The following is a 21,953-nucleotide window of genomic DNA, read 5'->3' on the forward strand; positions in this document are numbered from 1 at the left end:
GTGATCTAATTTGCACTTGGAGCAAGGAATGAGTGTTGTGTAATTAACGCCGATTTCATTTCTGTGTAAATACAAATAGTGATTTGCTAAAAAAAAATCTATATAAAATGCGTAATAAAGCTAGATGTGTAATTTTTAATTCTTCTCTTTTATTTCAAGATCCTATGCAGGTTTGGTGAGAAACAAAGTCCATTCATTTGAATTTTTACAAAGCTATTTATTCTTAATTATTCATTTGCGTGTTACAAAATAAATTGTTCGCTGTCATATGCTCAAAATAGTTCTAAATAAGGAAACCATTTTTTCCCATTAATATTATAGCTTAAAGTTATTAGTTTTTTTAAAAAGCATTTTCTTTCTTCATTAGATCAACAGTAAAATAATTGAAAGGGGACGAGTATGCATTGGAAGACGAAAAAAAAATCAGTTAAAACTCTCGAGTTATGAAATTTTGACTAAGTATGTTACAAATTCAGATTGGCACATTTTTTTCCAAAGATCAAAAAAATTATTTAGCGGACTTGGGCGCGTAGAACTTGTGCTCCTTGGTGTCCCGTTTGTGACGATAGGAGGATTTTTCCGTCTCAAGCAGCGCGGCTGGGCAGGGTCCAGAGTGGACGACGACGTACTCCTTGCGGTAGGACGAGTTGGAGTCAAAACCGGTGTTACCAAAGGCAATGTGGGAGGACAGCTGTTTGCCCTTCTGCACTTGGGACACCCTTTGTTGTTGCTGCCCAGAGAAGTTTCCGTAGGACTTTGCCTCGCTCTGTCCGTAAAAAGCGCCGCTGCCGACGCTGAGATTGTCGTGGCGCACCACCCTTTCGGCCCGCTGCCCACCCTGGATGACCCTGGCCTCGTTAGAGTGGCGGTGCAAGGTGGACAGACTGACCCGGTTTGCGTTCTGTTGGTTGTAGGAGGAGGCCGATTCGGACAGGTTGTTGATGCTCTTCCGCTGGCTCAGCGCCGACATTGAGGACACATGAACCGACTCGCTGGCGGCGGCGTTGCTCTTGCGGTGCAAGACCGAGTTGCTCACATCCTCGGACGTCGCCGAGATGACGCTCTTTCGGTGGTGTCCCTCTGAGAGATTCTGCTGGCTGCGCGAGTCGGACAAATGGAGGGCACTTGAAGAGGAGGACTTGCTGATGTTCTGCATTGAGCTGGAAGTTGCCAGATGTGCACTTTGTTGTCGAGTGGAATTCGAGACTTGTCCCGATTCTTGAACAGAGCTGGACGACTTTCGGACATTACTGGAAACTTGTCCCGTTTCTTGAATCAAGCTGGACATTTGTCCTCTCTGCTGCCGCATAGAGTTGGAAACTTTTTCCGATTCGTGAATCGAACTGGAGGACTGAGCTTGGCTGGACGACCTACGGACAGAACTGGACACTTGTCCCGATTGTTGAATCGAACTGGACATTTTTGCCGTCTGTTGCTGGACAGAGGTGGAGGCCTGTGCTGTTTCTTGAACCACCCTAGATGACTGAGCTTGGCTTGTCGATTGCTGGCTAGACTGGCGGACATTCGTGTCTGTTCCCATTGCATTCATGATCTGCGACGAACTTTCAGAAAAGTGCTTGGTGTTTACGGCAGAGGCCTTTCTATGAGAAATTTCGCTCTGCTTCTGTTCGGATGCCACAGTGGTGCTCGTGCGAGTCGATACTTGATCTTCAACCACATGGGCCATTGATCCTGAAACGGTCTTAGAGGGCGAGTTGGTGTCGTAGGTTGATGACCTTTTGGTGGTCGTCACAATACTTCCATCCGGCATAACCCTGGTCTCCGTGTTTGTGTTGGAAGTAACGTTTGAGTGCGCCAGTCCAACTTCGGTAGCCTTTTTGGTCGTTGCGTTATTCCGGGCGACGGTTTGGCGCCGAGTGGTCGAGGCCTCAACCATGCTCTGCATGTCGTTGCCCAACGAGAAGGACGAGGTCATCTGTTTCCTCCTGTCCACGTGGGTCATGTTGTTGTAAGCAGTGCTACTCTTAGTGGTTGCAGTCTTTTCAAAAGCGGATTGATTCACAGATCTGCCTTCAAAGGAGCCTTCCATTTTTATATTGTCCGTCGGCTTTTTAACATCTGCCCTTTCGCCCACAACAATCCTGCTCTTCTCTCGTGTGTCTACGAATTCTCCTTCCATTTTGAGATTGTCTTGGTGTTTTACTGTGGAGAACCTCTCACCCCTAACAGGAGTGGTCTTCTCTCGTTTGGCAAAGTCTCCCTCGGGTTTGAGATTATCTTGCGGTTTTTTCACTTCGGCTCTTTCGCCGCGCTTAGGAACAAAGTCGTCAGAAGGACGACCTTCGAATTGACCTTCAGGTTTCAGGTTGTCCTTGTGCTTGAAGGGGGAGGGTCTCTCGCCAGGTCCGTACTGTTGCTTCTGGGGCCGATCAAAGTCTCCTTCAACCTTCAGATTATCAGGATGTTTGATGGGAGACTGGCGCTCTCCAGGGCCAATAGTGCTCTTGGTGGGTCTGTCAAAGTCACCTTCGGGCCAGAGATTATCTGCATGTTTTATTGGCGCCTGCCTCTCACCAGGGCCGTACTTTGGCTTGTCAGGGCGATCAAAATCACCTTCCACCTTCAGGTTGTCTGGGTGCTTTACAGGAGATTGTCTCTCGCCAGGTTTGAATTTGTCCTTCTCAGGACGATGGAAGTCTCCCTCTACTTTGAGATTGTCAGGTTGTTTGATGGGTGATTGCCTTTCTCCCTGCCCAGGCTTCTCTCGTTCTTTTGAGTAAAACTCGCCTTCTGGCTTCAAATTGTCCTGAGGGCGCTTCACCTCTGCTCTATCTCCAACAAGTGGAGCGTTTTTCTTGGGGCGGTTTTCAAATTCACCCTCAACATGGAGGTTGTCAACTGGCTTTTTCACATCAGCGCGCTCGCCCTTTACAATCTTATAGTCATCGCGTCTCGAATGGTCAACAAATTCTCCTTCTATGTGCAAATTATCCGTCCTTCTCTGAATGACAGCTCGCTCACCTTTTACAATCTGGAATAAAAATATAAAAATTCTTAATCTGTTGTACTTATTATAACATGTTCTATAACTATTATATAACTTTTGTAAAAAATTAACTAAAGAAAAATGTATATTAATTGGATTTCATTTAAAAGAATAAATAAATAAAAAATAATTTTAATATAATCTGTTTTATTAAAATATTTTTTTCTATTAGAAAATTTTTATTTAAAAATTAATCATGTTGTAAAGATGACTAGAGAGAGAATTTGCCTTGTGTATATTGGCTTGCATGTCTCATCAAATATGCGCTCGGCGCCGCATCTGTGTTTCTTTACGAACGCACAAAGGAGTTAATATTTTATCTCTCGTTTTAATTTTTCTTTTATATTCAAGAATAAAAAAAAAATTATTTTCCTATTTAATTAAAGTAAATAAATTCCTTTAAATTATTTGACCACCCATCGTTTTTGCCTCAGCTAGGCGGATGTTTCTTTTGTTCAAGTAGAACAGCTATAAAAGTTGAAGCCTTTGATTAAATTTTAAATTAAATAAAGGGTTCCTTCTACATTTTATAGTGATCCTGACCAATTATAATAAATTTTAAAAATTTTAGCACTGAATATAATAATCAATAAATAACCCCTTAACCCACGCACTTTTATGTTCAGAAATGATGAATAAAATTACCTTGTATTCATTCCTTGAAGAATATGAACGGTCAAATTCACCTTCCAGTCTCAAATGGTCCTCATGGACAACAATTGGCGCCCGTTCTCCTCTTACAGCATTGTTGTCTTTTTTGGGTTTGAAATCAAAATCTCCTTCAGGATGCAAATTGTCTTGGGGCTTTTTCACATTGGCACGCTCGCCTTTGCCCGGAGCCTCTTGCCTTGGCCGACCCTCGAAGTCTCCCTCGACTTTAAGGTTGTCCGGGTGTCTAGTTGGTGAAACTTTTTCCGCAGGACGATATGGTGCCTGGGATGGTCGGTCAAAGTCTCCCTCTGGGTGCAAATTATCCTGGTGCTTGATAGGTGATGGCCGTCCGCCCTTCGGCGCTTGATCCTTAGGGCGTCTTTCAAATTCACCTTCCGGTCGTAGGTTATCTTGGGGTATGCGCACTTCGGCCCGCTCACCGCGAACTGGGCCTTTGTCAGAGGGGCGTCCATGGAACTCTCCTTCAGGTCGGAGGTTGTCCTGAGGCCGTTTAACTTCGGCGCGCTCACCTTGGACGTGGGTAAATTCATTTCTAGCAGTGTGGTCGATGAACTCACCCTCGATGTGCAAGTTGTCTTTTTGAATAACTCGCGTGCTCCTTTCAATTTTCTTCACCTAAAATTAATTATAAAAAAATTGAAAAATCATAGATTTTTTTAATATACCGAATATTCATCTCGAGATCGATAACTGTCATCAAATTTGCCCTCCATGTGCAAGTGATCTTCGTGGACAACCACGTCAGCTCTTTCACCCTTAGTAGGAGCGTAGTCATTTCGTCTTTGCGGTTCATATTCTCCCTCCGGTTTAAGGTTGTCCTTGTGTCGAACTATTTCTACCCGCTCTCCACGGAAAGCCTACCAAGGAAGTAACGCAATTAATTTTTAAGCAGAATGTATGAATCCAATGAATGTTTTAGAATTAATTTCTTATTTTAGAGCCACGATTTGTGATTTGTGTGTTCCAGAAAATTTATTTATACCAAGATTATTATTCTTTGCAAAAAAATCAATGCCTAATTTCTTTTTTAAATTAAATTTTTTTACTAAGTTTGCAAAAAAGTAAGTCTCACTTTGTGATTTTATTACTACATTAAATTTTGATGTAATAAATATGCGTAATATATAAATATTCAACATGTTATAAATATAACATATATTCATTTGTATGTTTTTATCTTTACATAATATATGTATTACTCTTTCAAGTAAATTTTATCGTACCTTGAAGTCATTTCTTGAGCGTGAGCTATCATCAAATTCTCCTTCGACAATTAGATTTGTTTTATGGTGTACAATTTCAGCCCTCTCACCACGAACTGCGTTGTAATCGTCCCTGTGCGTTCTCACAAAGTCGCCCTCCGGTGCCAAATTGTCCTTTGGTTTTTTAATATCAGCTCTTTCACCCTTGAGAGGTGCATTTAGTTTAGGCTGTTTTTCAAAATCTCCTTCCAATTTTAGATTATCTTTTTGTCTGATTGGAGCCGCACGCTCTCCAGGGCCATATATTTGCTTCACTGGTCGATCAAATTCACCCTCCGGTTTCAGGTTATCCCTTTGTTTAATCGGGGACTGTCTCTCGCCAGGGCCAACCTGCTGCTTTGTTGGCCTTTCAAATTCACCTTCTGGTTTCAGGTTGTCAGGGTGCTTCACAGGGCGCTGCCTTTCTCCAGGCCCAAATGATTCCTTCAAAGGTCTTTCGAATTCACCTTCAGGACGAAGATTGTCAGGGTGCTTAATAGGAGTTTGCCTCTCTCCAGGGCCATATATTTGCTTCACTGGTCGATCAAATTCACCCTCCGGTTTCAGGTTATCCCTTTGTTTAATCGGCGACTGTCTCTCGCCAGGGCCAACCTGCTGCTTTGATGGCCTTTCAAATTCACCTTCTGGTTTCAGGTTGTCAGGGTGCTTCACGGGGCGCTGCCTTTCTCCAGGCCCAAATGATTCCTTTAAAGGTCTTTCGAATTCACCTTCAGGACGAAGATTGTCAGGGTGCTTAATAGGAGTTTGCCTCTCTCCAGGGCCATATATTTGCTTCACTGGTCGATCAAATTCACCCTCCGGTTTCAGGTTATCCCTTTGTTTAATCGGCGACTGTCTCTCGCCAGGGCCAACCTGCTGCTTTGATGGCCTTTCAAATTCACCTTCTGGTTTCAGGTTGTCAGGGTGCTTCACAGGGCGCTGCCTTTCTCCAGGCCCAAATGATTCCTTCAAAGGTCTTTCGAATTCACCTTCAGGACGAAGATTGTCAGGGTGCTTAATAGGAGTTTGCCTCTCTCCAGGGCCATATATTTGCTTCACTGGTCGATCAAATTCACCCTCCGGTTTCAGGTTATCCCTTTGTTTAATCGGCGAATGTCTCTCGCCAGGGCCAACCTGCTGCTTTGATGGCCTTTCAAATTCACCTTCTGGTTTCAGGTTGTCAGGGTGCTTCACGGGGCGCTGCCTTTCTCCAGGCCCAAATGATTCCTTCAAAGGTCTTTCGAATTCACCTTCAGGACGAAGATTGTCAGGGTGCTTAATAGGAGTTTGCCTCTCTCCAGGGCCATATATTTGCTTCACTGGTCGATCAAATTCACCCTCCGGTTTCAGGTTATCCCTTTGTTTAATCGGCGACTGTCTCTCGCCAGGGCCAACCTGCTGCTTTGATGGCCTTTCAAATTCACCTTCTGGTTTCAGGTTGTCAGGGTGCTTCACAGGGCGCTGCCTCTCTCCAGGCCCAAATGATTCCTTCAAAGGTCTTTCGAATTCACCTTCAGGACGAAGATTGTCAGGGTGCTTAATAGGAGTTTGCCTCTCTCCAGGGCCATATATTTGCTTCACTGGTCGATCAAATTCACCCTCCGGTTTCAGGTTATCCCTTTGTTTAATCGGCGACTGTCTCTCGCCAGGGCCAACCTGCTGCTTTGATGGCCTTTCAAATTCACCTTCTGGTTTCAGGTTGTCAGGGTGCTTCACAGGGCGCTGCCTTTCTCCAGGCCCAAATGATTCCTTCAAAGGTCTTTCGAATTCACCTTCAGGACGAAGATTGTCAGGGTGCTTAATAGGAGTTTGCCTCTCTCCAGGGCCATATATTTGCTTCACTGGTCGATCAAATTCACCCTCCGGTTTCAGGTTATCCCTTTGTTTAATCGGCGAATGTCTCTCGCCAGGGCCAACCTGCTGCTTTGATGGCCTTTCAAATTCACCTTCTGGTTTCAGGTTGTCAGGGTGCTTCACAGGGCGCTGCCTTTCTCCAGGCCCAAATGATTCCTTCAAAGGTCTTTCGAATTCACCTTCAGGACGAAGATTGTCAGGGTGCTTAATAGGAGTTTGCCTCTCTCCAGGGCCATATATTTGCTTCACTGGTCTGTCAAATTCGCCCTCTGGTTTAAGGTTATCCCTTTGTTTAATCGGGGACTGTCTCTCGCCAGGGCCAACCTGCTGCTTAACTGGCCTCTCAAAGTCACCTTCCGGCTTAAGGTTGTCTGGATGCTTAATGGGACTCTGCCTTTCACCAGGTCTATAACCTTGTTTTTCAGGCATCTCAAAGTTGCCCTCTGTTCTCAAATTATCAATGGGGCGTACAGGCTTCTGCCTTTCCCCGGGATGATAACCAGGTTTGTCAGGTACTTCAAAATCTCCCTCGGGTTTCAAGTTGTCCCCATGCCTAATAGGTTTGCTTCGTTCTCCATTTACGAATGGCACGTCTTTGTGTCTTTCGAATTCTCCCTCTGGTCGAAGGTTATCTTTTGGCTTTTTAATTTCAGCGCGATCTCCAACTGATGGTCTGTAGTCGTCTCGACGTTTGTTGTCCACAAACTCGCCCTCAATGTGAATATTATCAACTTGTTTGATTAGCTGACTTCTTTCAACGCGAACAGCCTAAAAATATATTAATATTTTTTTTAATGGCATCAATTTATTAGACTGTGGCAAATTAACAACAATAAAAATTAATAATTAAAAAATTAAAGAAATCCTATAGTTTCTTAAATCTTTGGGAAAAGAAAATAATATTAATTTAATTTAAAAAAAATACTACCTTATAATCATTTCGCGAGCGAGTAGTGTCATAGAATTCTCCTTCAATCTTCAATTGGTCCTCGTGTCTCACTATTTCAGCACGCTCTCCTTTCACAGCATTGTAGTCATTTCTCGAAACCATTTCATATGTTCCCTCTGGGTGCAAATTGTCTATAGGCTTTTTCATTGGCGCTCTTTCACCCTTTCCTGGAGTTGGTTTCTCTTTCTTGGCAAAATCACCCTCGGGATGCAAGTTGTCTTGAGGAATTGTAATTTCAGCTCTCTCTCCTCTAGTTGGCGCTTTTTCCTTTGGTTTTCTTTCAAATTCACCCTCAGGTCGCAAATTGTCTTCAGGCTTAATTGGTGTTGGACGTTCAGCTGGCTCAAACTTTTTCTTATCAGGTCTTTCAAACTCTCCCTCAGGATGAAGATTGTCTGTAGGTCTCACAGGTTTCATCCTTTCAGCTGGCTTTACAGGCTCTCGTGACCGCTTCTCAAACTCTCCTTCTGGCTTTAAATTGTCCCGAGGGCGCTTAACATCGGCTCTGTCACCCTTATTAGGAGCCGTCTCTTTTGGCTCCCTGTAAAATTCACCCTCTGGATGAAGGTTATCAATAGGCTTTTTCCCATGGACTCTCTCTCCTTTTGCAAGACCGTAGTCTTCTCGTTGCATATTATCAATGAATTCTCCTTCCATGTAAAGATTATCTTCATGTCGAACAATTTGGACTCTCTCAACCTGGCGAATTCTCTGTAATTAGAATTTATAAATTTTAATATACTCTATAAATTAGGTATTTTATTTCCAAATTATTACCTGGAAGTCATTGCGAGTCCTCTGTGTATCATCAAAGGTGCCCTCCATGCGGAGGTGATCTTCATGTTTCACAACGGCAGCCCTGTCACCAATTCCGGGTCGGTAATCATTCCTCGGGCTTGCATCAAACTCTCCCTCAGGTTTAAGATTGTCTTCTGGTCGCTTAATATCTGCTCGCTCACCTCTCTTTGGTGTAAAATCATCTTTGGGTCTACCAGAAAATTCACCTTCTGGACGAAGGTTGTCATGCTGCTTAAAGGGTGCTTGCCTATCCGCAGGTACATATTTTGTTTTTTCTGGTGCTTGGAAGTCCCCTTCCGTGTAAAGATTGTCCACGGGCCTCACAGGTGCAGGTCTGTCACTCTTTTTAGGACCCTCTCGCTCTCTTTGAGCAAACTTTCCTTCAGGTTTAAGATTGTCTTCAGGGCGTTTGACATCAGCCCTTTCTCCTCTTTTTGGGGTAAAGTCATCTTTAGGTCTTCCAGCAAACTCTCCTTCAGGTCGAAGGTTGTCATGCTGCTTGATTGGTGATTGTCTCTCGGCAGGAATATATTTTTGTTTCTCTGGAGATTGGAACTCGCCCTCTGTGTACAAATTGTCAACGGGCCTCACTGGTGTGCGCCTATCAGCCAATTTAGGAACTTCTCGTTCTCGCTTTGCAAATTCTCCCTCAGGGTGCAGATTGTCATGCTGTTTGTATGGTGATTGCCTTTCTGCAGGAACGAATTTCTGTTTTTCTGGCGCCTGGAACTCTCCTTCAGTGTGCAAGTTGTCAACAGGCCTAACAGGAGCTGGCCTGTCAGACCGTTTAGGAGTCTCACGTTCCCTCTTTGCAAATTCACCTTCAGGACGCAAATTGTCATGTTGCTTGATTGGCGACTGTCTTTCTGCAGGGATGTATTTTTGTTTCTCTGGTGCCTGAAATTCTCCCTCAGTGTGTAAATTGTCGGTTGGCTTGACAGGCGCTGGACGATCAGACCTCTTTGGTGCTTCGCGCTCTCTCTTCGCAAAATCACCCTCTGGCCGTAAATTATCTTCTGGGCGTTTGACATCAGCACGCTCACCTCTCTTAGGTGTATAATCGTCCTTAGGTCTTCCAACAAATTCACCTTCTGGCCAGAGATTGTCTTGTTGTCTGTATGGCAATCGACTTTCTGCAGGGATGAATTTAGTTTTTTCTGGAGCTTGGAATTCCCCTTCAGTGTGCAAATTGTCAACAGGCCGGACTGGTGTTCGCCTATCAGCTTTTTTTGGGCCCTCGCGCTCTCTCTGGGTGAATTCACCTTCAGGCCTTAGGTTGTCTTCCGGTCTCTTGACATCAGCCCTTTCACCTCGTTTGGGAGAGAAGTCATCTTTTGGTCGGCCGGTAAATTCTCCTTCAGGCCACAGATTGTCGTGCTGTTTGTACGGAGCTTGTCTTTCAGCAGGGACAAATTTTTTCTTCTCTGGCGCTTCAAACTCTCCTTCAGTGTGCAGGTTATCCACTGGCTTGTGTATGGGCGCCCTTTCACCCTTGGTATTATTATAATCATCCCTGTGCTTAGTTTCACTGAATTCCCCATGAAGGTGCAGGTTGTCTTCGTGGTGAATCATGCTTCTCTTTTCAACACGGACAAACTAAAATCAAGAAATTAAAAGCATTATATCAGACCTCAACCAAGTTTTTAACGAATACAAAAATTTTATTACAATTAAATATTATGCATGGAGGCGCTTTCTGATTACATCAACAGCGCTCAGTAACTTGCTGGCGCTGTACATCAAATATTTTTTAAATCTATTTGCTCGCGTGCAACTATGCAAGATCGCAAGTAAAATTTGAAAATAACTCCTTTAATTGTAAAAGAAAAATTTGAAATAATTGCAAAAATTAACAAAAACAGTTATATTTTGATGATCTAAATTGGCTGCTTACAATTTTTATATTTAATTTTTCCGCCAAAAAACTTATTTACTTCAATTAAAATTGAGGGCATGTATGTGCACTGAACTTGTCCAATCGCGCTTAAAAATCACAATTCCTCAAAGAGCGTGGGCAGTTTCATCTTAATTGAAGTATGATTAACTTGCAAAAAAATTTATAAAAAAAAAATCTTGTTTTTATTTTTGATATTATTAAATAAATTGAACATTTGAATAGTAAAAATTAAATTTAAAAAAATGTCAGCAGCCAAAATATTAATGAAAAACTTACATTGTATTCATCTCTCGAACGGTACGAGTCGTCAAATGCGCCCTCCATTCGTAGGTGATCTTCGTGTTTGACAACTGGCGCTCGTTCTCCTTTACCAGGCACATAATCCACCCTAGGTCGGCCATTGAACTCTCCTTCTGGGTGCAAATTATCTTGCGGCTTTTTAACATCAGCTCGATCACCACGCTTTGGCGTAAAATCATCTTTTGGACGGCCAGCAAATTCACCTTCAGGATGTAGGTTATCTTGCTGTTTATACGGCTTCCGAGCTTCAGCAGGAATGAATTTTACTTTTTCTGGAGTCTGGAATTCTCCTTCAGTGTGCAAGTTATCGACAGGCCTCACTGGTGTTCTTCTGTCAGCTCTCTTTGGGCCTTCACGCTCTCTCTGGGCAAACTCGCCCTCCGGCTTCAAATTATCTTCAGGGCGTTTTACATCAGCTCTTTCCCCTCTCTTCGGAATAAAATCGTCTTTGGGTCTGCCGGAAAACTCGCCCTCGGGACGTAGATTATCGTGCTGTTTGTATGGTGATTGCCTTTCTGCAGGTATATATTTCTGCTTTTCTGGCGCTTCAAAGTCTCCTTCAGTGTGCAAATTATCCACAGGCCTCACAGGCGCCGGTCGGTCTGAGCGTTTTGGAGACTCGCGTTCCCTCTTAGCAAAATCACCTTCAGGACGAAGGTTGTCGTGCTGCTTGTAAGGTGACTGCCTCTCAGCAGGGACGAACTTTTGCTTTTCTGGCGCCTGAAATTCTCCCTCTGTGTATAAATTGTCCACAGGCCGAACAGGTGACGGTCGGTCAATTTTTTTGGGGCCTTCACGTTCTCTCTTCGCAAAATCGCCTTCTGGTCTCAAATTGTCTTCGGGGCGCTTTACTTCAGCTCGTTCACCCCTTTTCGGCGCTTCCTCTTTGGGACGGCCTTCAAATGCACCTTCAGTGCGCAGATTATCGTGGTGTTTTATAATTGGCTGCCTTTCTCCAGGCCTATACTGGTTCTTTTCAGGTCGTTCAAATTCTCCTTCAGGGTGCAGATTATCTGTCGGTCTAACAGGCGTAGATTTTTCTCCACGTTTCGGAGACTCGCGGCTTCTTCTGTAAAATTCCCCTTCAGGTCGGAGGTTGTCCTGAGGCTTGCGAACATCGGCCCTTTCTCCTTTTGTTTGACCGTAGTCTACTCGCTGTTGGTGATCAACAAATTCTCCTTCTAAATGCAAGTTGTCAACTTGGCGGATAAGTTGGCTTCTCTCAATCCTTGTTGCCTGGTAAAAATAAATGAAAAAAAATTAATATTCTTCTCATAACTATTATTTGGATAAATTGCAGAGCAAAATTTTAATAATTCCAAGTAAAATTTAAGCTATAAAATTTTTTTAAACTTCTACTTTTATGAAATTAAATATCTAATTTAGCTAATTGTGCTCACTTTGTATTCATTTCTTGACCTATATGTATCATCGAATTCTCCCTCCATCCGAAGTTGGTCCTCATGAATAACAACTTGCGCCCTTTCTCCCCGAACAGGACTGGGCGATTGCCTTCTAGCGAATTCACCTTCAGGGTGCAAATTATCCTTGGGCCGTTTGACATCAGCCCGTTCGCCTCTCTTCGGAGTGAAATCGTCTTTAGGCTTCCCAGCAAATTCACCTTCTGGTCTTAAATTGTCATTCTGTCTTATAGGTCGCTGCCTCTCTCCAGGCTCATATTTAGACTTGTCAGGGCGCTGGAAGTCTCCTTCAGGTCTTAGATTGTCCACAGGTCGAATTGGCATCGGTTTTTCTCCTTTGAGGGCAGGTTCTTTTTCTTGCCTTATAAACTCACCTTCTGGCCTCAAATTGTCACTGGGCCGTTTGACATCAGCTCTCTCGCCTTGCCTTGGAATAAAATCGTCTTTCGGACGCCCTTCAAAGTCGCCCTCGGGATGCAGGTTGTCGGCGTGCTTGACTGGAGATTGACGCTCTCCCTTTCCTGGAGTTGGCCTTTCTCTTTTGGCAAAATCACCTTCTGGTTTCAAATTGTCTGCCTGTTTAATTGGAGATTGTCTCTGGCCTGGAGCGTATGGGGACTTTTCAGGGCGCTCGAATTCCCCTTCTGGACGTAAGTTGTCAGACGGTCTGATGGGAGTTGTTTTTTCGCCCCTTTTGGGAGATTCACGCCTTCTTTGTGCAAACTCACCCTCGGGGTGCAGATTGTCACTTGGCTTTTTAACGTCCGCGCGCTCACCGCGCTTTGGCGTGAAATCATCCTTAGGCTTTCCTTCAAAAGCGCCTTCAGGTTTTAGGTGATCGACTGGGCGCTTCACATCTGCCCGTTCACCTCGCACTGGTTTGCCGTCGTTCTTGGGGCGGTCATCAATAAAATGCCCTTCTAGCCGCAAATTATCCTCATGTCGAACAATTTCATTTCTTTCAGAACGTGAAACCTAAAATTAATTAAAAAAATTATTTTGTAATTAATATTTCAATTTTTAAATCATACAGATTTAAAAACTGCAGCGTTTGTTGATTCAAAATATTGCTCCCCATCAAGCTTTGTCCATGTTCTCCTTCTCTCTCCCCGTACAAGTCCGGTATTTTTTAAATCAAAGTCTTCCTTTGATTGAGTTGAGTCCTACAAAAACAAATTTTTTTTAGTTGCAGATGACATTTATTGATATATCATAATTTAATGATTAATAAAAATACAAAATTTTTATATTGGCAGTTTCATATATTTGAAAGTTCTCATCTTAATTATATATTTAGTATTTACCTCAAACTTTCCTTCCCCAACAGTCAAATTGTCATGGTGGCGTGTAACCTCAACTCTTTCCACAGATTCATGTGCCTTATATTCGCTTTTGCTTGTTGATTCCTCAAAAGAAAGATCTCCTTCCAATTTTGTGAAGGTGTTGCGGCGAACCATTTTTGGACGATCAGTCAACTCTCCAGTAAAATCAGATTTTGAAGTTGTGAAATCTAAAAAAAAAAATGAATAAAAAATTTAATTCGTAAAATTTAGAAAACTTACCAACAAAGTCACCTTCAGGATGAAGGTTGTCCTGTGGTTTCTTGGTAGGCGCCCTGTCACCTTTTAAAGGTATTTGCTCCTCCTTCTTGCCAGTAAAATCACCCTCAGGACGAAGGTTGTCCTGAGGTTTCTTGACTGGTGCCCTATCTCCTTTTCCTGGTTGTTGGAGGTCTCGTTTTCCTGTAAATTCACCTTCAGGACGCAAATTATCCTCTGGCTTCTTGATGGGAGCTCTTTCCCCCTTCCCAGGGGTGTAATCATCCCTTTTGCCCAAGAACTCGCCCTCGGGACGCAGGTTGTCTGTTGGTTTTTTAATTGTTGCTCGTTCTCCCCTACCGGGTGCGGGCTCTTCTCTTTTTCCAGTAAATTCTCCTTCAGGATGCAAATTATCCACTGGCTTTTTAATTGGTGACCTTTCTCCCTTTCCTGGAACAGGTTGTTCCCTGCGGCCAGTGAACTCTCCTTCAGGACGCAAATTGTCTTCAGGTCTTTTTACCTGCGCCCTGTCACCTTTCTGCGGAACGATGTTTTCTCTCTTGCCCAAAAATTCACCCTCGGGTTGCAAATTGTCGCGGTGCTTTACGATTTCAGATCGTTCTCCCTTGACGGCCGAGTAATCGTCCTTTCGAGAACCTTCGAAAAGGCCCTCCATTCGCAGATGATCCTCATGGCGTTTCACCTCTGCTCTTTCTCCTCTCACAACTTTGTATTCCTCCTTAACGTGACTATGGCCTGAAAAGTCACCTTCCAGTCGAAGGTGGTCCTCATATTTCCGTACCTCTGCCCTTTCTCCGACCTTAGGCTTGTAATCCTCACGTGAATGAGGTTCGCCTTGAAAAGGTCCTTCAAGATGCAAATGGTCTTCATATTTGTATCTAAAAAAAAATTTAAACCTTATAATATAACAATTTAAATTTGATAAACTTGAATAATTATTGGAAAATCAACTTTAATTCAAAATACTTCTTGTGTCAAAATTAGAAAAAATAACTAATTATTTATAAAGAAACAAAAAAATATAAATTTATTTTTATTCCTAAATATAACTTATTATTATATCATTAAAAATTAAAATCAACATGATGATAAAATGAATTTTATTGATATCTAATTGTACCTTTGTGTCCTTTCAGTCTGCTTCTTGTCAAACTCTGAGCGGTATGCAGAGACCGATTCAATTTCACCTTCAGTCAAATGCAGCTCAGATTCACGCTTAATCGGTTTCTGTCTCTCAAACGGCAGTGGCACGAAAGCAGTCCTACAGCAATTAGAGTGAACTTTAATAACCAGCTTTCAAGCTTTGAAAGTTTATTACTTTGAAGTTGTGGCGGTTTCGATATCTCCTTCTTGATGCAGGACTGTGTTCAGTCTCTTGATTTTGGGTCTGTCCACCTCGTCGGGTCGGAACGCCTTATACTCTTGGTGCGAGAGCGAGTCTCCGGGAATGTCAGGGCCCTTGGACGCGTCATAAATCGGCTCACTGGATGGCACGTGTGTGCAATGGTGGCGACTGGAATTAAAAATAGATAATTGATTAAATTTAATGTCAATTTTTGAAGGAAAACAAAATAATGCAATTGAATCTTTAAATATATGTAATAGTAACATGAGAGGACAAAAAGTTGGAAATGCAGATATTTGGACTTTGAGAATATGACAATGATTTAATTTGATGTGGGTAATTAGTTTAATCAATTAAAAAATTTTATTTTTACAAAAAATTCACTACGAAATTAATTATTAAAAACAATTAAAAAAAATTAATTTTTTTTCTAAATATTAATAAAAAAAAACACACACACATTAACTAGAAGTATCATATCAATTTTAATTTCACAAATAATATTACATTTAGCCTAATAATGTTTTTTAATCAATCGATTTTAAGTGTTTCCTGTAACAATTTGACACAAAAAACCAAAAAACGGGGTTGCCTTTTTTATTTGTCTTTGTTTTTTCTCAGAAATTGCATACGTGCAGACGATCTGTGTGTCAAGGTGCACCTATCGTCAAGTGGCTTCTATTTAACATTCAGTTGACTGGTTCGTTTTAATTGACGTTTTGAGTTCTATTTTCCTCACTGCCTGATTAATTTCGTGCCAACGCGTTACAATAATTCTTGTTAGAGCCTCTAGATACTGAGTCACTTCTTCTCTCAAGCAGTCGAGTAAGAGATGCATATAAAATTCTCTCTCCAGGGTCCGCACACCATGTAAGGCGAAACCAGTTTGATTTTATTGTGTGACGTCACCTATTTGGTGCCGGCCGCGAGAGAGCATAAAATTTTTTATGCCCACAAAGTGCGATGGGGTCAGCCGCGAAGAGAAATTTCCTCTGTATATGATTTTCAACAGCTCGTCATTTAATTCTTTTTTGGATTTCGCGTTAGAGGCACAAAGCCCCGTCTTTGTGAAAGGTCATGGTTTCAAGACATTGCGTGGAATATGCCAGCTTCATTACTGAAAATGAATGAAAAGCTTTTAATCCGATTATGGTGTGGTCGTGTAAAATTGGCCAATGTTTTGACAGTTTTAATGTTCGAATTCAATGTTTATTTCAAAATAACTTTTTTTAGGAAATGAAAATCAATTATTTTTCTCAATCTGGCTGAATGCAAATGCATTTTGTAGATGTGACGATTTCAAACAATTGAAACTAACGAGAGAATGCAAATTTGCGATTATTGAATAATTGTGATCCACTTGTGTCCGTCAGGCAGCTGCGAGTCACAAATTGAACTTGAAACCCAACTTATCATATTATTATATATTCAGTGAGGCCCTTTTTATTGCACTGCTTGCCATTGAAAAATTTAAAAAGAAGTCTTAAAAAATCTTTTATTACAAAATAATTTACCATGAAAATTGAAGTCCTATTCCACTTTTTTTTTTTTTTAATTCGAGCTGCTGACAATTTGCCACTGCTCTGAAAACCCGATTGTAGGTTGGCGATTTAAATTCAAGCAAACGGGACTGACTAAAATAAATAATTGAGCATTATTTCAAAGGTAATAAGTGCAGGCAGGACCAGTTTTAAACGCTCAAATTGTCACATGTGCATGCATAAGCAAGCAGAACGTATTCTCACTGCTCTCTCGGCGCCTAATAAGGCGTACAAGTGAGGAGCGCTCTGCTGATTGGAGAACAACTTGCCTTTAACGGCCTACTTAAATCTATTATGACTCGCAGCGAGTGTTTTTCAGACGAACGCGTCTCTCCGAAAGGCTTTAACAGCAATATTTGTATTCAGCAAAGGAAACGCGCGGCCCCACACTCAAATCCTTTCACTTACGTGCGCAACACTCAATTGTTGGCTCAAGCAAAAAGCAAAAATTTTACTTTTTTTTAAAATTATTTCAAATGCTAAAAAAAATGGAATTTTTAGAATTGGCTTAGAAACCTCTGCAGTGCGTGGAATTCGAGGATGAGAACGCTCTCGAATTTGGCACCCTCTCGCCGCAAAGAACCCCCTAGCTAGTGATATAATGCGTATAGATTTCATTTTTTCGCTAGAAAAAGCTGCGTGCAGCCTTGCGATGAATGAGAAGTCCCTCAAGTGATCGAATTTCCTGCTTTATAATGCAATATTTTGTTGTGGAATAACAAAACGGACTTTGGAGCATAGTTTATTATTTAATATTATATGACTGCGCTATTAGAAGAAAATTATCAACTGCTGCTGGTCGGTCGCATCATTATCATAACAACAATGCGAAAGCAAAGTGACCTTGTTGGTTAACTTGTACAGTGATGTCATGATAACGTGTGGGAGATTTAAAAGAAAAAGTTACGTCACAAGGCGGCCCATTTTTGTAAAATCCGCTGCTCCATAATGTTTTGTTAATTCATCAGCTGATGACTTCTTTATTGCTTTGGTAAACGACTTATTGAACTCGTGAATTATAAACGGCATTCTATATTAGGACAGTAAGGTTTTATGCAAAATACATATCAGGAATGATCCCCTGCAGGCAATTTTAATGAATGAATATTGCACGAAACACAAATAATGAAACTTCCCATTTATAGCAGCGGCGCGCGAATAATTTATTCTCTGCATGCTTCGATGCTGGCGAATTAATTATCAGTTAATTGCTTGCCATGTTTGATTCTATGGCCGACAACATTTTTTTTTACTTTAATGTCTAGACAAGATGTTGAAGATATCTGATAAGAAAAATCCACAAGATGTGATTTTAGGAAGGAAAATATATTAATTAATTAATTAATTAATTTAATTTGTTCATATATAATATTTTTATTTTTAAAGGAGTGTTTTAAAATGTCTGAATTAATTGACTGCACCTTGATGTAAGCGGATCAGCTTACTCAAAATATAAGAGAAAAATAAGGTTCATAAAATTTCAAAAATTCTAACAATAGGCTCAATTATTAATTAATGTTATAACCCAATAAAAAAATAAAGCGCTTTTATTTATTTTGATGTAAATTGCGTAAATTGCAATAACCACCATCCTATAGGCATAATAAAAATTCTTATAATCATTCGTCTTTCGCCGAGAGATATTTGACAAGATTAAACAGAAATATTTGGGGACTTTTCAACGCAAGCAAGAAAGATAAAATTATCATTAAACCTAATTCACACACGCCATCAAAACTTTCAAACAAGATTATGCTTCTTATCACAGAGAAAAATGAACGCGTCTGATTAAAATTAATTTTTCAATTCATGAACTTGACAATCAAAATTTTAATTCTTTTCATTTCCACAAAATACACTTTTCAGTTCTGATGTAAGAAAATGAGCTTTTCTTGGAAATATGAAATATATAATAATACGCATTTGCTCAATGACTAAAGCAATCGCATTGAGAAAAGCCAAAGGAAGGCCCGACCGCTGTTTGCAGTGTGCCACGTACGTTTTTCACACGCTTTAGAAGAAATAAATATTTCTTTCTACTCAAAAATCAGCGGTTTTGTCGGTCATTGATTTATATCATGAAAGTATAGCAATCAATCGCCATAGCAGCGTGTTATTATAGTTATCGACTAAACTAAAGCCCAGTGAGTGCTTGTCTCTGGTGCTACAACATGAAAGTAAACGCCGGTTGCGTGGAAATTATAATGAATTGTAAATCGAGAGCAGGTCAAATTGCCGCAAACGTAAACAAAATGTATTTATTTTCCTTTAAAAATCTTATTTTCGTAATAAAAAATATTATTTTTTAGTGAAATTAAGGCCATTGGACGCAACTCACCCGCAGGTGCAGATCTGGCAGACGCACTGCTCCTTTTTTGGTGGCTCATCACTTTTCCTCTTGTCCACTTTCTCCGTCTTCTCGGCCGTCATACTTTTGCTCTGCCGCTGCTCTTCAATGGTGACACTCTGTTCTGCAGCCCCACGTGTTTTGGTAGTCTTATCATCTCGAGATGTTTGCTGTGACGTAATTTTTGAATCCTTTGACTTGTCGCTGCTCTCGCTACCCCTGATTACAATCACCTCGTTAATTACGTTTTGCTGGGCACTATTTTTAATTATGCTGCTGCTTGAAACATCAATATTTGAGCTCTCAGTAGTTTCAGAGGAGGAGAACACGTTTTGCGAACTCTGCCTCTTCTTCAGCTCCTTGAGCACGTCCTGTGGCACGGTGGCCCGGCCGGCCGTGGGCTTGGTCTTTTCGCCAGGTTGTTGTGTCACCGAGGGCTTTCCGGCTGCAGGCATAGGCGTGTAGATTATTTTCTCCACGGTTGTCAAAACTTGGTGGTCGCCGGTGGAGTCTGCGAGGGTTCGAGGAGCAGGTGTTGGTCTTTGAGTTGACGTTTCTCCACTTATCACTTCATATGAGGACTTTGATGTACTCTGATCAAATGAGACCGATTCGCGTTTCTGCTGAGACTCGGACGAGGTGTCCGAGTAATACTGCACTGTTCTGGAAGAAACTGTCGGTTTTCCAGCGGCAGGCATGGGTTGGTACGTCACCTCCTCAATGGTAACCTTCTGCTGACCTTCCTTCAGATCCAAACCTTTTTGCAAAGGTTTTTGACTTTCCTTCTGATCCCTGGTAGACACTGATGGCTTCCCAGCGGTTGGCATCACCTTGTATTCTGTTTCTCCAATTAGGACACTCCTCTCGGTTTTATCCGCTACTTGCGATTGTCCGGAGATTGTGGACGAGAATTGAGATGTTTCGCTTGTAGATGTTTCGTACGTGTTTCCGTGAGAATCACTCTTGATCTGCTGGCTGTTGCTCCAATGCGTTCTGTTGGACACAGAAGGCTTTCCAGCCGTAGGCATCGACTTATAATAAACTGTTTCACCAGAGCTTGATTCTTTATGTGTTTGCAAGTTTGGGTCTCTTTGTTCAACGTTGGATACAGACGCCTTTCCAGCAGCAGGCATAACTTTGTAAGTAGAGTTTGACTGATCAAATGAAACGTTCTGGTTTTCACTCGTCATGTGGGTACTTGACATTCGTTGCTCACTAGTGGAGAGACCATCGACCGTTCGTTGATCTTGAAGAGTTCTCTGAGACATGGATGACTTTCCTGCAGCAGGCATGACTTTGTAGGTGGAATTGGCCTGGTCAATTGACCAATTTTGGTTGTCACCACTCGTCATGTGGGCAGTGAATGTCCTTTGCTCATTTATAGTTTGTCCACGAGCTGATTGTTGATCGCGAATATTTTTCTGGGATACAGAGGGTTTGCCTGCAGCTGGTAGCGGCTGATAAAGGATTTCAGTGATTTTGACGCTCCCGCCGTCGTCCATGTTGATGTAGTGGGTCGTCTGCCCAGGAACCTCTTGATAGGAAACGAGGGCGTCATGAGCAGTGGCGCCACTGTCTGCGTGGGTAGCACTGACCGACGAAGTTACGTCTTGGCTTATTACTCTGGCCTGCCCTTTTTCAACCACGTCCGAACTAGACGAACCAGTTTGGCCCACGTAGGTGGTTCGGTTGACCGACGGCTTGCCGGCTGCCGGACGGCTGTAGGAAAGCATGGTGGCCTCACCCTGTTCAAACACGTTGATGCTTGAGCTGCTTTTCACGACGCTGCTGGACGATTGTTGCACAATTTCCTTCGCTGAGCTGCTTCTGGATATCTCCTGCTGTACGAATGAGGCTTTTCCTGCGGCTGGAACGCTCACATATTCCACAGCCTCAGATTTCTGCGCCTGTTGCGAGGAAGAAAATGATTTATTTTGCGTGCCCTCCGAAAAGGAGAAAGCATGAACTCCGCCCGCGCTCAGGGAAGAAGAGCTCGTCTCGAGCACTTCAGATTTGCTGGAAGACTTTGAAACAGATTGTCGGAGACTAGATTTTGACTCGGACATGCTCATAGATTGCAAGGAAGAGGCTGATTCTAAAATTGTGGCCATCGCGTTTGATTCTATCACATTGGAAGCGGCCTCCATAGCTTCGCTCACTATTGAGGCTGACTCCATTATTTTTGAGCTTGAGCTCGATTTTGATATTTGCTGTTGGGAGCTACTTTGGGAGGCGACCAAACTCGAACTGGAGGCCGATTCCACCATTTTTGAACTGGAAGCTAATTGCTTTGAAATTTGCGAGCTTGATGCCGATTCAGAAATTTGAGAAGAACTTTCGGCCAATTCGGAAATTTGTAATTTTGAAGCCATTTCTGAAATTTTCGAACTTGAGGCCGATTCCGAAATTTGCGAGCTCGAATAGGCCGATTTGCTATTTGAGTTTGCCTCGGTGGAAGAAATGCTGCTGCTCACGGCTCCATTTTTAAAATCCACGGTGCCGTTGCTTTCCGTGACAGTAAATTTTTGGTGCTGTTCATTTTCCGTCTGACTTACTTGCGTAATGTCTTCCACCACGCTTTCGACTACCTCGGTCGTAGAGCTCGACTTCACCACCTGAACGGACGACGAACTCGCGGCTGACGAACTCTGGCCCGCCGAGGTGCTAATCTCTTTAGCACCTTTCTTTTTCGCCGACGTTCCTTCTCCCTTTTTTGTCACTGTCATCGCGGCACATTAACTCACTATGCTAATATTTGATAAAAAATAATATTGAATAAACTTTGCACTGCGCGCGAGTGGAACTGTAGCGACTGAATGCTCAGCCTCTTATGAGGTAGGCCGGCTCGACGCCTAGCATAATACACCGGCCTTCGGCACCGGGTAACAGGCCAATGGGAGAAGTGCGCTTCCACTTCTTATTCCACTAAAGGCTATACGAGAAGAGAGGGCACCTGCATCATGCTTGGTGGGCGAAAGATAATCTCTTCGTCATCGTCTGTTTTTTTTATTCTGTGTAAAAA

The 21,953-nt window shown here is 42.3% G+C and overlaps 1 protein-coding gene across 1 annotated transcript; it reads right to left on the minus strand.

Annotated features, from left to right (window-relative positions):
* Positions 1–196: 196 nt before the first annotated feature.
* LOC132199708 (uncharacterized) lies at positions 197–21,774 on the minus strand. Its single transcript, XM_059624644.1, has 14 exons — positions 18,923–21,774; positions 15,017–15,211; positions 14,819–14,959; positions 13,702–14,576; positions 13,444–13,649; positions 13,171–13,302; positions 12,119–13,114; positions 10,695–11,954; positions 8,501–10,117; positions 7,703–8,434; positions 4,903–7,542; positions 4,345–4,536; positions 3,653–4,294; positions 197–2,992 (listed from the first exon to the last, which is right to left on the minus strand). Exons 1-14 carry the CDS (start codon positions 21,655–21,657, stop codon positions 509–511), a joined length of 14,847 nt encoding a protein of 4,948 aa, XP_059480627.1. The 5' UTR covers positions 21,658–21,774; the 3' UTR covers positions 197–508.
* Between the last annotated feature and the right edge of the window lie 179 nt (positions 21,775–21,953).

This window comes from Neocloeon triangulifer, unplaced genomic scaffold, assembly GCF_031216515.1.
Source record: "Neocloeon triangulifer isolate White Clay Creek 2 clone unplaced genomic scaffold, ASM3121651v1 ptg000014l, whole genome shotgun sequence".
Classification (NCBI taxonomy): domain Eukaryota; kingdom Metazoa; phylum Arthropoda; class Insecta; order Ephemeroptera; family Baetidae; genus Neocloeon; species Neocloeon triangulifer.

What these genes read in the sequence shown, in the direction of transcription:
- LOC132199708 (XM_059624644.1), bottom strand. Translation starts at nt 21,657, where the DNA reads ATGACAGTGACAAAAAAGGGAGAAGGAACGTCGGCGAAAAAGAAAGGT. An exon ending in TGCCAGATCTGCACCTGCGG is followed by an intron (nt 15,212 to 18,922) that starts GTGAGTTGCGTC and finishes TTTTAATTCCAG; the next exon opens with TCGCCACCATTGCACACACG. An exon ending in GCTCGCGAAATGATTATAAG is followed by an intron (nt 7,543 to 7,702) that starts GTAGTATTTTTT and finishes ATATATTTTTAG; the next exon opens with GCTGTTCGCGTTGAAAGAAG.